The 16,302-nt window shown below is 31.6% G+C and overlaps 1 protein-coding gene across 1 annotated transcript in view; it reads right to left on the reverse strand.

Annotated features, from left to right (window-relative positions):
• LOC106086713 (protein hedgehog) overlaps window positions 1–11,641 on the reverse strand; it is a 45,723-nt gene extending 34,082 nt beyond the window's left edge. Inside the window, exon 1 of the mRNA XM_013251489.2 lies at window positions 10,978–11,641. Coding sequence (XP_013106943.1) covers window positions 10,978–11,514 — 537 coding nt within the window. The 5' untranslated portion in view covers window positions 11,515–11,641. The remainder of the gene's footprint in view (window positions 1–10,977) is intronic.
• Between the last annotated feature and the right edge of the window lie 4,661 nt (window positions 11,642–16,302).

Here is a 16,302-nt window from a genome sequence, read left to right on the forward strand (position 1 = left end):
TGTTTCGATCATATACTCCACAAATTTTAAAAATATAAAATACATACATACCCTAATTGTTGTCACTATTTATTAAATACTACTCCAAACACTCAAAGGTCGAATGCCACTTATAACCCATAAAATCTAAAATCGCATTTTGCGACTTGCCTAAGGCTCCTCATCTCTACACACTGCAAAATATAGCACTGACTTTCTTTTTAACGTTTGGAGATTTTTATTTGCAACAACATTTTTGATTTCACTATTCTTCCCATTCTACTAAGTCCATTACATGCATTATACAAACACTTTATACATAGATATTCAGGCATTGACACGAAGGTATTATTCTCACTTTGTAATGAAATCATCTTCAAATAAACCCAAATACTGTAGAAGTGACTTTGTAATGAAATCATCTTCGAATAAAACCAAATACTGTAGAAGCGATTCTTCAGAGATATACAATAGTTTTCACCAAAGAAAGGGTGAGCTTTTGTGTTTTTCGTAATATCGTAAAAAAGCGACACTCGAAGACTATACTTGTTCGCTTCCGAGACACAACTTTTTGTCGGTTCTTCTTTGTTATAATTCGCAAACCGAAATTTATGTTACAATTATTTACCTTTATACATATAAGGTAAAAATGTGAAATTATAGTTATATGTTTTTTTTTCTCATTTTAATCTTTTTTTGTAAGAGATAAGTGTTTTTTTTTTGCGATTGTATAAAAAGTTGCAAATAATTCCATTCGGGTTGTTTCATACAAAATGTATGAAATATCCCTTGATTTATGACTATATAGTCTTAACTTTGCCCATTTGTGATATCGTAAATCGCACTCTAAAACCCTCTTGTCCAATTGTCATTTCATATGACACACGACTCCCTCCCTCTCACAAAACAAACTTCATGTTAAACCATTAGCTTACCTCCAAATAAAATACAACAAAGAAAGTCTAACACTTCATTTATCTCCATGTAATATATCAAAAGCCTTCCACCCACCATGCTTGAGAACTTCCATACTATATTTCTCTCACGTATACACATATGTTCCATATATGCTGATGATTTTCTGTTATTATTGAATTGTAACTCTTAAAAGTTTTCTCGCGTTGACGTATGGTCTCTACTACGATTAACTGATCTCTCTTACTCTCACGCTCTTTCTTTCTCTGACTTAAGCTCAGTGTTATTGTCACTCGTGGGCATAACGGAATTCTCCCACAACAATATGTTGTTGTGATTTGCCAAATTGTTCACTAACACAATTACATTTTCATGTACAACGACTTAAGCTCAGTGTTATTGTCACTCGGAGGCATAACGGAATTCTCCCACAACAATATGTTGTTGTGATTTGGCAAATTGTTCACTAACACAATTACATTTGCATGTACAACGACTTAAGCTCAGTGTTATTGTCATTCGGAGGCATAACGGAATTCTCCCACAACAATATGTTGTTGTGATTTGGCAAATTGTTCACTAACACAATTACATTTTCATGTACAACGACTGGGGCAAAGTTTGGTCATTGTGTTGTGAACTTTAACTATAAATAACTTTTAAAGTATTTTATTAAATTTGTTCTAATAAATATTGTGCCCATCTACAGAAAAATAATCGATTGATATACGTTTTGTCGCCGTTGAGTGCCCAACAAAGTGTACCACAAAGTTTCACTTTGCCATTTAATGCTATGTAAGATATATTATATTTCTATATTTCTTTACTTCAGCAATTCATAGTGAAATTCGATGTAGATAATTTCATCATTTGATACAATTCTGCTAAAACAATGTTTTGTAAAAATTTATAAGTCAATTTGAAAATATGCCAAATTAACATGATAACCTTCAGCCTGCCAGTGTGGGACAAACACACACTAAATGTTCTATAGTCCCCTCTTCCTCACAACTTCTGACGAAGTCTCTACTAGCAGCCTTTAGTCAATCCGCATATTCTGCGATCAGATAATGACTTGTCATAACGGAAACAATGTCTCTGTTCTAGCCAGCAGAGTGTCTGACCTCTTGAACACATAATTTTGGAGTTTTTCTTTGTGACCATCTGTCATTCGTTGTACTTCGGGCCTGATCCTTAAGACTCAGCTTACATGTCGCTGGAGGCATACCCAGAGTTTACAGTTGCCCTGAAATGTGTAAGGTAGTTCGTAGAATTCTATGTAACTTTTATTTTCAGGGATATTATTCCTGGTTCTATCAGATGTTCAGCTTGGTCCGGTTCGAGGTCCAACTTTACTCTCAAAAAGTGACTCTGGCAATATTTAATCCACACTGCCTAGAACATTGGGAATTGTATCAAGTATAGCCCAGTGTCCGTAGCTGCCGCATGACCATAGAAAAAGCTCCCTTAGCCTCATGGCAATGGTTGCAGCAATTTGTCTAGCCACAACGTCCAGATGCATTAGGTGTAGCTTTAAAATCAGTGCCAGAGATGGTGTCGTACTCAGAGCGGCTTTTGATACACAAACAAGTCAACTTTTGGATATGGATCATTAGGTTGACTTTTTGAAGCGCTGTCCACCAGACTACAACACCATATAGAATTATAGGTCTGGCAACTGCATGATAGCGGTTTAAACCCACCAACTTTAGTCATTGGCTTTCTTGCAGATGTATAGGACAAGAGTTGCCATTCTTGTTGCCCTTTCCTAAATGTTGGATTTGTAGTTAAATTTCCTGTCCAGCAAAACTCCCAGGTATTTTGTGTTTTTAGCTAATGGAACATTCTCTGCTCTAAAGGAGACCAAAGTATCACCAATGTGAATCCTATACCCACTGGGGACTGGCCCAGAATTTTTCTTAAAATCCTAGATCTAGGGTACCCACCATATGGAAATTCCCAAATTTTATGACAGAATGTTCCCAAAATATTTTTCCCTCCCATTTAAACGCATATTGAAATCACATTTCTACAGTCGTATTCAAATGTCTGCGAATTTTTTTTATGATACCGTTTTTTGATGGATTTGTTGATAAATTGTGTATTGAAAAAAAAAACAATTCTTAATTTTTTAATGCTTTTAACATCAAGGGCCACAGCTTTGAAATGAGATTAATTTTATGTTGGCCCCTTTGTGATTTGTTTATTTATTTTCTTAATTTTATGGTTTTATGGACTCTAAACAATGGCAAGCATATGAAAAGGGGTTCTCACGTAGGCTTTTGGTAAATGGCCGCTAACGCCACATACTGAGTGTTTAGATGTTGGTCTTCTTGTCTTGGTTTCGCGGTTTTGATTTAGATTTTTGTGTGATGGATCTTATCCTACAGTTAAGCGATGTCAAAAGCATTTATGGACAAATTAAAACTGACATCATCACATTTTAAGCTTATCTCACAACAGTGGGAAGGTTTGTTTTTTGGGAGGGAGAGGGGAGGTTCTGGGACTCTAAATTCTTTTACTCCTTCTTGTGTCTGTTTTCATAAGGGTTTACTCTAGTATTAATAGGATCATATTTTGACATTTTATGCTGTTTGATTTTTGTTTTGTTCTGACATTATGATGTTGATGTGTGATGCTTGTGTTTCCTAATCATCCTCATCATCAGCTTCATAATTCCATCAAAAATTTGATAGAAAAAATCACAAAAAACCAAAAGAAAAAAATTATGAAAGATTTTTATTTGATTTGATACCACATCAGTTTTGAGATGGTAGTTTCCTTTTCTGTTTTTTGAATAGCAAGACCCCGACAAGGGCTTAAAAACACTCAAAGCGATGAAACCTTCTCCACTAAATAAATATCGAATTACATTGAATTCCATTCCATGTTGCATGTAATACAACATGAAATTTAAGATTTCCTAAATTGTTTGTGGCTATGTGACCCAAACTCCGGCCAAAGACTCAAAAATTCAATTCAATTGATTAAGCCAAAGCGGTTTTAGGGGGGCCAGTGCTTTTTTTTTTTTTTTTGTGTGGGTCCACGCTTATGGGTACCATGATTTATGGAGCAAATAATCATTAACAAATTGTTGTCGATAAATGATGTTGGCCCCTGAAAGCATGCGGCTGTATGTGTCAGTGTCAGAAAATTCTTGAAAAAATATTCTTTCATTCATTCATTCATGCATTTGCTCCATTTGGCCAGTTTTAGCCTTCAGCTGCATTTGGTTTCATTTCATTTGCTGCAAACCCATAAATTTTTGCCTTGAGCCAACTGAGCATCATTATTATTATTCTCTCCCTAGCCACAGAGCAGGCACAATCCCAGGAATCGCAAGACAAACGCCTGGTTATTTTATGCAAAGAATGTGACGTTTGGCGCGTTGAATAATCGCCAAGACAAACACTTGCAAGGATCATTTATCACCAACAAAGGTATTTAACGCCAGTTATGCTGGCAACAATTTTTCATTGAAAGTCGAAAGAAAGAGGGGTAATATTACAAAACTAACATTGAAAATTAAAAAAAAAAAACATAAAAATTAAATTAAAAAAAAATAAAAAAACAAATTTGCCCATGGACATTCTACTATGCAAATGGAGCAAACTCCTCCTCACATATCACAAAGTGCTGTCCGATTCAAATCTTAATCTCAATGATAAGGGGCCTCCTTTTTTAGCCCCTACCGAAGATATTTTATTTTACTCCATTTTATTTAATTTTATTTTATTTTATTTTATTTTATTTTATTTTTACTTTTACTTTTATTTTATTTAATTTAATATTACAAAACTAACATTGAAAATTAAAAAAAAAAAAACATAAAAATTAAATTAAAAAAAAAAATAAAAAAAACAAATTTGCCCATGGACATTCTACTATGCAAATGGAGCAAACTCCTCTTCACATATCACAAAGTGCTGTCCGATTCAAATCTTAATCTCAATGATAAGGGGCCTCCTTTTTATAGCCCCTACCGAAGATATTTTATTTTATTCCATTTTATTTAATTTTATTTTATTTTATTTTATTTTATTTTATTTTATTTTATTTTATTTTATTTTATTTTATTTTATTTTATTTTATTTTATTTTATTTTATTTTATTTTATTTTATTTTATTTTATTTTTACTTTTACTTTTACTTTTATTTTATTTAATTTAACTTAATTTAATTTAATTTAATTTAATTTAATTTAATTTAATTTAATTTAATTTAATTTAATTTAATTTAATTTAATTTAATTTAATTTAATTTAATTTAATTTAATTTAATTTAATTTAATTTAATTTAATTTAATTTTATTTTTATTTTATTTTATTTTATTTTATTTTATTTTATTTTATTTTATTTTATTTTACTTTATTTTATTTTATTTTATTTTATTTTATTTTATTTTATTTTATTCTATTCTATTTTATTTTATTTTATTTTATTTTATTTTATTTTATTTTATTTTATTTTATTTTATTTTATTTTATTTTATTTTATTTTATTTTATTTTATTTTATTTTATTTTATTTTATTTTATTTTATTTTATTTTATTTTATTTTATTTTATTTTATTTTATTTTATTTTATTTTATTTTATTTTATTTTATTTTATTTTATTTTATTTTATTTTATTTTATTTTATTTTATTTTATTTTATTTTATTTTATTTTATTTTATTTTATTTTATTTTATTTTATTTTATTTTATTTTATTTTATTTTATTTTATTTTATTTTATTTTATTTTATTTTATTTTATTTTATTTTATTTTATTTTATTTTATTTTATTTTATTTTATTTTATTTTATTTTATTTTAATTTAATTTATTTTATTTTATTTTATTTTATTTTATTTTATTGTTTTGATTTGTTTTGACTCCTTACTTGCTGGCAACAATGACATTGAAATTGATGTAGCTATGTGTCCTCGAACTCACCTAGAACACACTAGTTATGAGGGTAGCAATTGTTTTCTAAACAGTTTTGTTTGCTGGCATCCTTGACCTCAGGGCGCAAACTCTACTTGGCCTTGGAAAAGCCTGTATGGCAGTTGATGTTATTTGAAATAATGTTAAGGAACTGAAAAGTGACTGATTGGTGATGGCAATTATTGGCGACCTCGAAGCAAATATTTTAATGGAATGAAACGAAACATGATTTGTTACAGTTTCAGCTACTTGCCTATCCTGACTGACTGATTGTTTGGCACTGGACGTGTGACTTTTGACCTTGGACCAAAAGAAAAGTGCTACTGCTGCAATTGGCAGTTGGCTGTTTGTTGGACAACAAACCCCGCCATAACCTTGACTAGGGAAAATTGGGCCCATATCTATTGTTCGTCAAAGCACTGACGAGATGTCAAACGGTTTCACACTGTCGCTATGACATGAAACAAACAAATATTTATGAAACTTAATATTATGATGAGGAAGTGTAGCAAATTCAAGGGCTTACTTAAAACTACTGTAGAAAAAAAGAAACAAAAAGGTAAAAAAAAAATATTTTTTTCAAAGGATGCACGTTCCTCATAAACTCTGGGAGTTATACTATAAATCTTTAGTTTATATTTTTCCTGAGAATTTTTTTACTGCCTTAAATAACATTTTTATAAATATAGTTTCTATTGTAAAAAGTTATATATGAACTATAAGTGCCATAATACAAAGCTACTGTACTGCACAAAAACATTATTATTACTCCGAGAACTTGCACATGCTTACGTTCCCGCTTTCTCGCCTAGTGTCTGTCTTTTTTTTCCTCTTTGCATTTTTTATTTTGATAAGATAGCAATAAGCTTTTTTTTTGTTTATTTTTATTTTACACTGACACAAATCGCTGCTGAAAGAAGCAACAAAATATGCACCTAAGGCTATATGATAAAGATTGAGTTCTTAAATTATTATTTATTAGCAGTACTTGTATAACTATTCCACTTTGTTATCATTTTCCGCTGAATTCATACGATTTCCTAATAATTGTTAATCAATAAAAACAAAAAATTAACGAGGTATTTAACGATTATTTGCGGGACATGATTTTATGGTAATAGTTCTAACTACCTTGACCACCCATTTAATCATGAAAACACTAAATTAAAGTAATGCCAACATTATGGCAACTATTTATTTGATAGCAAAATGACCACTGATAAGGGCAAAATAATTATCACAACTGCTTTTGCATTGTAATGGGAGGTTTGATTTCAAGAATTTTTTTCTACTAGTTAGTCTAAATGCCATGTGAACAGGTGGTATTGATTATTCTATAGAAAAAACTTAAACATAAATTGTAAAACCTAATTCAGCTGGGCTGAATTAAAGATTTCCCAAAGAAAACCTAATTAAACTAAGCTGAATTAAAGTTTCCCACAGAAAACCTAATTCAGCTAAGCTGAATTAAAGTTTTCCCACAGAAAAGCTAATTCAGCTAAGCTGAATTAAAGTTTTCCATTAGAAAATCTAATTCAGCTATGCTGAATTGAAGTTTTCCCTAAGAAAACCTAATTCAGCTAAGCTGAATTGAAGTTTTCCTATGGAAAACCTAAGTTTTCCTTTTTCTAAAGTTTTCCTTTGGAAAACCTAACTCAGCTAGGCTGAATTAAAGTTTTCCTATAGAAAACCTAATTCAGCTGGGCTGAATTTATGTTTTCCCGAAGAAAACCTAATTCAGCTAAGCTGAATTGAAGCTTTCCCATAGGAAACCTAATTCAGCTAAGCTGAATTGAAGCTTTCCCATAGGAAACCTAATTAAGCTAAGCTGAATTGAAGCTTTCCCATAGGAAACCTAATTCAGCTAAGCTGAATTGAAGTTTTCCCTGAGAAAACCTAATTCAGCTAAGCTGAATTGAAGTTTTCCTATAGAAAACCTAATTCAGCTAAACTGAATTGAAGTTTTCCTATAGAAAACCTAATTCAGCTAAGCTGAATTGAAGTTTTCCTATAGAAAACCTAATTCAGCTATGCTGAATTGAAGTTTTCCTATAGAAAACCTAATTCAGCTAAGCTGAATTGAAGTTTTCCTATAGAAAACCTAATTCAGCTAAGCTGAATTGAAGTTTTCCTATAGAAAACCTAATTCAGCTAAGCTGAATTGAAGTTTTCCTATAGAAAACCTAATTCAGCTAAGCTGAATTGAAGTTTTCCTATAGAAAACCTAATTCAGCTAAGCTGAATTGAAGTTTTCCTTTGGAAAACCTAATTCACCTGTGCTGAATTAAAGTTTTCTTATGGAAAACCTAATTCAGCTAAGCTGAATTAAAGTTTTCCTTTCGAAAACCTAATTCAGCTGGGCTGAATTGAAGTTTTCCTTTGGAAAACCTAATTCAGCTGGGCTGAATTAAAGTTTTCCTATAGATAACCTAATTCAGCTTTGCTGACTTAATATTTTTCTTATTTCATCTACAATTCAATTTGTTATAATTTGACACTTATTATTTACAGGTGTTTTTGAGAGCTAACATTCAATTTAGAGACTTGCATCTGTTTTGCTTTTTCATTACAAAATGTTCAATTAGTTTAAACAAATTTAATAATTTTTTTTTCCAGATAATAGCAAATATTCAATAACTCAATACGCACAGCCATAAACTGCTTGCAGTTGTTGCTACATTTGTTAATACATTTCTTCCATTTTTTTTTTTCAAAATGTGACAACAAAGTTTAGCAAACAACTATAAAAACAAAAAAAGCAAGAAACTAAAACTGTAAACAAGTGTTAAGTTAAACAAATAAAAACGGTGTCGTTTGCAAGTTTGTTTAGTCATAAAGTTTATTGTACCATAGCAAAATAATAACAAAAAAAAATTGCAATAGTAAAAAATAGCATAAAAAATCCATGCCAATCGAGTGAGTTAAATACACAATAATGAACTCTAATGCAGCAATTGAGTGCAACAAGAAAAAAATAGAATGCAAGAAATTAATGGGAATGAATTGATGGTGGAGCCCCATTATGATGGTGGAGAAATATTGGAATTTTCTATAAAAGAGAACAAGGTATTTTTATTTTACTTTGTATGCGATGTGACCAATGAAAAAGTTGAAAAATCTTTCTTTTAAAAAAATTATTTTGCCAAAATTTTCTAAAAAAAAAAATACATTTTTACATAAAATTGTATAAAACTAAATTTTTACAAAATTAATAAAAAAAAGTTTTGACAAAATTTTCTATAAAAACAAAATTTGGTCTGGCTGCATATGCTCTTTTATTTTAAACTTGATCTTTAAAATCTTTTCGTGATTTTTCGAACATAATCCAGCTTGAGATCATATTCAATGCTTTCCATTCAATGAAAAACATATGAAAAATTTTTTTTGAACATTTTTTCTATAAAAACTAACTTGTTGTTCATTAAAACTAATTTTTGACAATTTTTTTTTTGAAAATTTTTTCTATAAAAACAAAATTGTGACAAAATTTTCGAAAAAAGCTAATTTTTTGAAAAAAAGTTCTATAAAAACAAATTTTTCACAAATTTTTCTAAAAAAAAAATCAAATTTTGACAACATTAAACCAATAGAAATAAAAAACAAAAACAAAAAAATATATAAAAATTTCCTTAAAAAACAAAATTTTGACAAAGTTTTCCATAAAAACAAAATTTTCCATAAAAAAAACAAAATTTTGACAACATTTTTTTTTGAGAAATAAATTTTGATGAATTTTTGTATAAAAATTAAATTTTGAGAAAAGTTTCTATTTGACAAAATTTTCTATAAAAACATAATTTTGACAAAATTTTCTATAACAACATAATTTTGACAAAATATTCTTTAAAAACAAAATTTTCTATAAAAACAAAATTTTGACAAAATTTGCTATTAAAACAAAATTTTCTATTAAAACAAAATTTTGACAAAATTTTCTATAAAAACAAAATTTTGACAAAATTTTCTATAAAAACAAAATTTTGACAAATTTTCTATAAAAACAAAATTTCGACAAAATTTTCTATGAAAACAAAATTTTGAAAAAATTTTCTATTAAAACAACTTTTTGACAAAATTTTTTATAAAAACAAAATTGTGACAAAATTTTCTAAAAAAACAAAATTTTGACAAATTTTCTAAAAAAACAAAATTTCGACAAAATTTTCTATAAAAACATAATTTTGAATTTTTTTTTTCTATGAAAACTAAATTTTGACAAAATTTTGAAATTTTTCTTTTTTAAAACAAAATGTACAATATTTGCTTCAGAAAAATAAAATATTGGAAATGTTTTCTAAGAAAATTCAATTTTTAATAAACTTTCTTTAAAAAATAAATTTTAAAAAAATTTCCTTAAAAACTAAATTTTGACACGATTTTCTTTAAAAATTTATTGTAAAACAAATTTTTTTATAAGACAAAATTTGGACAACATTTTCTAAGAAAACAAATTTTCCAAAAAAACAGAATTTTGAAAAAAAAATTAAAAATTATTAAAAAAATTTTAAAAATATTTACTATAGAAAAACAAACTATTGAAATTTTCTTCTAAGAAAATAAAACTTTGACTAAATTTTCTTTAAAAACCCAATTTTGACAAAATTTTAAAAAATTTTTAAAATTTTATAAAAATTTACAAAATTTTCTTTAAAAAATAGATGTTGACAAAATTTTCTAGAATACAAAATTTTGAAAAAATGTTTCTATAAATACTAAATTTTTTAAAGCCAAAGAACCAGCACTTTAAAACAAAGAAGCTTTATTAAAATTTAATATCCTATTTACTAACGGACATGACCATCTGTTTCAAACGCTGATCGCTGATTGAATATTATTTTACCTCATAGATGACTGTCAATCACTAATTTTTTTGAAAATTTCTTACTTTAAACTTAGCATCTCAACCTTAAAATATCTACCATTTAGAATAAAAAAACTTAAAATGAAGGAAAATATTTTTCACCAAATGGAATGTTTACTTAAAAGTTGGAAAATTGATATTCTTTAAATTAAGTTTGCTAATCTTTGGCTCATATCTTTGAAATTAGTACAAATTTTTTTCAGCATTCATCTCAATTCCTCTTTTATCTCTCTACAAAGCTAATATTTATTTATTTTGTTTTTGAAAAAATATAACCATAAATTCCTTGACTTACCCTTGTCATAACATGATCGGCTCCTGTGCCCTCCTCATCCTTGAATATTATATCCCTATTATTGTTAAATTCCAATTTCTTAAATTTGGCCGATTCCCTTTGAATGGCACCTTCGCTGACGCCGGAGGCACCCAAAGTTTGTTCGGACATATTTGGTACATGCTGTTTAAACACTAAAGGTGTTAGCTTTCGTTTTCTACGTGGTCCACCAATACCTCGACCGGGACCACAGCCGGCGGCAGACGAAAATAGGCTAGCCACAAGCAGAAGTATACAAATGCGACGCAAAGTCAAGGCACTGCTGCCGTTGATGCTATTGCTGATGCTATTACTGTTGCTGCTGAAGAACTGTTTTGTCCAACTGTCATTTGTAAGGTTGGGTAAATCCGTTTTTGGACAATCCACTGGTGAACTGTAGTAGCCTTTATAGAGGTTGGTATTTTTCAATGATGTTTTAGAGTTGGCACAAATGTGGCACTTATCACAGGACATATCGGTGGTACCTTCAATACAGGGTACACGTTGATCGTATTCCATGTTTAAGAGGAAAAGTTTCGATTTGGTATAATACAATGAAATAAAAGTAATAGGTTTTGCAAAATACCTATGAATATAAGTTTTATAATTTTTCAACACAAACACATATTTTTTTATATATATACAATTTTTTACATGAAACAGAAAAAATATATTTTTTCCGAAAATATTTTTATATCATTTTATATTTATTTCTTTCATAAATTTTTGCAAAATCTTTGTGCCGTTCTTTATGTTTCGCAAGAAATTTGCACAATTTCTATTCTTTTTTTAGTTTCACTTTTCGTTTATTTTGTAATTCTTCTCTTTAAATTCAAATTTGAATTCCGTTACTTAGCAAACGGTTAATTTTTCGAACACACTTTCGCAAAAAATTCGTAACTCAGTCACTGCACTGTTTTTGTGGACTTCTTCTGTTTGCATTCATTTCATTGAAACTAACTGCGACTGCGACGACGAAGACGACTACAACCGTTGCGCTCGCTTACTGATTGACAAATGACACTAGGGTATGAGTGAGGGTGCTTTCAAGAACCCCGATAGTGTAGTTCGTTCGTTCGTTCGCTGGTATGCGCAACAAAATTTGCCTTTTGCCGAGTTTATCCGTTTATCCTACAACTGGCGCATGGATGGATGGCTGGCTTACGAGTTGGCTGGCTGAGTGACTGGGTATTGCCGTTGCTGGCTATTACTGTTATATTCAATGGTGTACGAACCTAGTTGTTGTTGTTGCTGCTGCTCTTAGTTATAGTTTTCTTTACTCTTTTGGGCCCAAAGAATGGTTCATACACACACACACACTCTCACAAAAATTTTGCCACCACAAAATCTCTGCTTAGTGTACAAATGAACACCCATGGCCCCTTAAGTATAAACTCAAACTCTCAAATTCATTCATTCTCATTCATTTGCCCATTCATTCGTTGTGTATTTTAGCCCTTGTTGTACAACATACTCAGAGAGTTCATTTCTTTTAAAAGACATTCATTCTTCTCCTTGAGAGTGGAGGAAAACAAACGAAAGAAAGAGACCACTAATATTATTTTCTTTTGTGCTCTTACCCATACAGCCATATATGCGTACCATGTAACCATCATATTGTCTTCACCTGCGAGCAACATCATCGTTCATCATTTAGGGTTTTTGCTGTGTGTAGGAGAGTGCCTTATGGAGTGAATACCTCCATCTGATTGTTGCTGTTATAAATAGCAATGTCTTTAACGCTCTGCTCAAATTTCCCTTTTGCCAATTGGATATGTGGTTTACTTCGTTTTTCTTTGGCCCGACAATTCAATGTAATGATCTCCGTTCTTTGATCTTCTCTTGGCCATCTTTTTTGTTGTGTCTGTCTTACCTCGTGGTAAGGTTTTTACGATTGCATTGAACAGTAGAGCATTCGGAACTAAATTTCATATGAAGGATATGCACTAGCAAACAAAATGGTTATTAAGAAAAGAATAAAGGTGTTGGGTTCAGCTGGATCGACATCAGTGTCTTGGTGATTTCAATATGCCTGGTATTTTTTTAGACTATTGACCTGTAGACTATTTCCACCTTTTGAGAGTATATTCGGCGGTTTCTTTGATACAATTTTCGAATTAGGTTTGTACACCCAAAGAAATTAGTCTGCTGATATCAGCAAACATAGTCTGCTGATATTAAATTAAAATTTTAAAAGTTTGAATGAATCCATTCAAAATCTCTGAACCTCTAAACAACAATTTTGGGGTATTTGCTATATATTAATAAAATAAATTTGCTAATTTTGGGGTTTTTTTTTACAGCATAAATAAAATTGTAGAATTTATTTTTCTGCTGTTATTGAAATTCGTACAAAAATTAGCAAAACATAGAAATTGGAAAACAAGTAGAAAGGCGTTAAGTTCGGTCGGACCGAACTCGGCCGGATACCCACTACCTCGGGTATATATGCAAACCATCCTTCGTCATAATCCGGTAAAAATTGCATCATTTTTGCCCCCAAAGCAGCTTTATCGAAATATGGTCCGATTTGGACCAAATTCGACACGGATATTGAGAGATCTAATAAATACAAGTTACTGTTCAATTTTGTAGAACAAAATATAGGCCTTTTTGGTAGCAATATCCAAATATAGACCGATCTGAACCATATACGACACTGATGTCGAAAAGCCGAACATAAGTCACTGTGTCAAATTTCAGCGGAATCGGATAATAAATGTGCTTTTTATGGCGCCAAGACTTTAAATCGAGAGATCAGCTATATCCAGATCTGAAACAATCTGCGCCAAATTGGGAAGGGCTATCGAAGGGCCTAAAACAACTCCCTGTCCCAAATTTCGGCGAATTCGGACAATAAATGCGCCTTTTATGGGTCCAAAACCTTAAATCGAGAGATCGGTCTATATGACAGCTATATCCAAATCTGGATCGGTCTGGGCCAAATTGGAGGGGCCCAACACAACTCCCTGTCCCAAATTTCGCCGAATTTGGACAATAAATTCGCCTTTTATCAGCCCAAGACCATACATCGGGAGATCGCTCAATATGGCAGCTATATCCAAATCTGGACCGATCTGTGCCATATTGCAGAAATATGTCGATGGGCCTAACTTATCCCACTGTCCCAAATTTTGGCGACATCGGACAATAAATGCGCCTTTTATGGGCCCAAAACCTTAAATCGATAGATCGGTCTATATGGCAGATATATCCAATTCTGGGCCGATCTAAGCCAAATTGCAAAAATATGTCAAGGGGCTTAGCGCAACTCACTGTCCCAAATTTTGGTAAAATCGGGTAATAAATGCGCCTTTTATGGGTCCAAGACCTTAAATCGAGAGATTGGTCTATATGGCAGCTATATCCAAATCTCGACCGATCGGGGCTAAATTGCAAAAGGATATCGACTGGCCTAACATAACTCACTGTCCCAAATTTCAGCAAAATCGGATAATAATGTGGTTTTATGGGCCTAAAACCCTAAATCGGCGAATCGGTCTATATGGAGGCTACATCAAGATATAGTCCGTATAGCCCATCTTCGAACTTAACCTGCTTATGGACAAAAAAAGGAATCGGTGCAAAGTTTCAGCTCAATATCTTTATTTTTAAAGACTGTAGCGTGATTTCAACAGATAGACGGACGGACATGGCTTGATCGTCTTAGATTTTTACGACGATCAAGAATATATAAACTTTATAGGATCGGAAATGGATATTTCGATGTGTTGCAAACGGAATGACAAAAATTAATGTACCCCCATCCTTCGGTGGTGGGTATAAAAAGTGGTCTAAGGAGTTCCATGATCCATACCAAACGAAAAGGCTATATACCTCTCTTGTTCGTCCTATTTTGGAATATTGTTCCACTGTGTGGTCTCCAAGTTATAATTCTCACATTGACAGATTGAAGTCTGTACAGAAGAATTTCCTCTTGTTTGAACTAAGGGGTTTTGGATGGATTTGTTTTATGGATCTACCTCCAATTGAAACTTGTGAAAAGTCTTCGCGTGTTAGATATTGTGTTCATGGTTAAGTTAGTATATGGTGAAATTGATTCTTATTTCTTGATTGGACATTTACATTTCAATGTACCAGTCCAGTCTATGGTTGCCAACTATGCGCGTTGTTCAATATTCTGCCATTATTTCTTGGACTTTAGATTTAAATATTCCACACAGTGTCCATGACAGTATCTTGTATGCGATAGGGAGGAAACTTATTTCTCTGTAGTTGGAACATTCGGTCTTGTCTCCTTTCTGGTATACGGGACATAGTATGCCGCGGTTTCAATCGTCGGGTATTTTTGCTCTTTAGTGGTGTCACTGATACTTGAACCTTATTCTGATTAGGAGGTAAGCATTCTATGCCATCATCAGGTATTGGCTCTGCGGTAAAATGTTTTTTCCATATCCTCAGGATGCTATCAGTTAGGAGATTTCCTACTTTGTCTCTCCAGGATGTGGCTGCACCAAAGCCATCGGTTTGAAGTTAAATTCTTTGGTAGAATTTCCGGAGTTCATTCTGACTTCTGTATATCTTTCGATTTCCTTTTTGATTCTGCGGAATAGACATTTCTCCTCTCATTTTCTCCCGAAACCAGTCCTTCATCTGGCGCGTTACTACTGATTGCAGGGTTGCTCTATATGCCGCATTCTTGGCTTTAGTAGCAACTCGACACTCTTGGTCGTACCATGGATTTCTTGGGGGAGGCTTCCGGTACGCAAGTAAGGATTTACATTCTTGATCTAAGGACGACAATGCTTGAATTTTTTTATATTAAATTCTGGTGCTGCTAACTATCATGTTCGCCTCAGCTCATTATCGGACGTTATCTCATGGAGGCTAAATTTTCCGACTGTTGGACCTAAGATATTTTCTTTCCCTATTCTTGCACTAAATTCTCCCAGAACGATTTTAACATCGTCCTTGTATTCCATCGGGGCATGGGCACAAATAATGCTGGTGTTTAAAAATTTGGCTTTTATGCGCATTGCGACTAGCTACTCATCCACCAGAGTAAAGCTGAAGACAAGATGTTACAGTCTGCGACTAACCACAAATCCGAAGCCAAATTCATGTTATTGTATAGTTGCCATGACATGAGACGGTCCATCACACTTCCAGTGAGGCGGTAATATCTGCCTTGTACTTATCCAATACATTCGCCAGTGTGCATACTACGCCTTCTCTATAAAGAGTCCGGACATTCCAGAAATTATGGTCTTTTTCGTTTGCGTGGGTCGTCTACGTTAGAGAAGGCCCTTTTTTATTTAGTCGATGGAGCGAGTAGCTTGCTGCAAG

This window comes from Stomoxys calcitrans, chromosome 2 (assembly GCF_963082655.1).
Source record: "Stomoxys calcitrans chromosome 2, idStoCalc2.1, whole genome shotgun sequence".
In the NCBI taxonomy this organism is placed as follows: Eukaryota; Metazoa; Arthropoda; class Insecta; order Diptera; family Muscidae; genus Stomoxys; species Stomoxys calcitrans.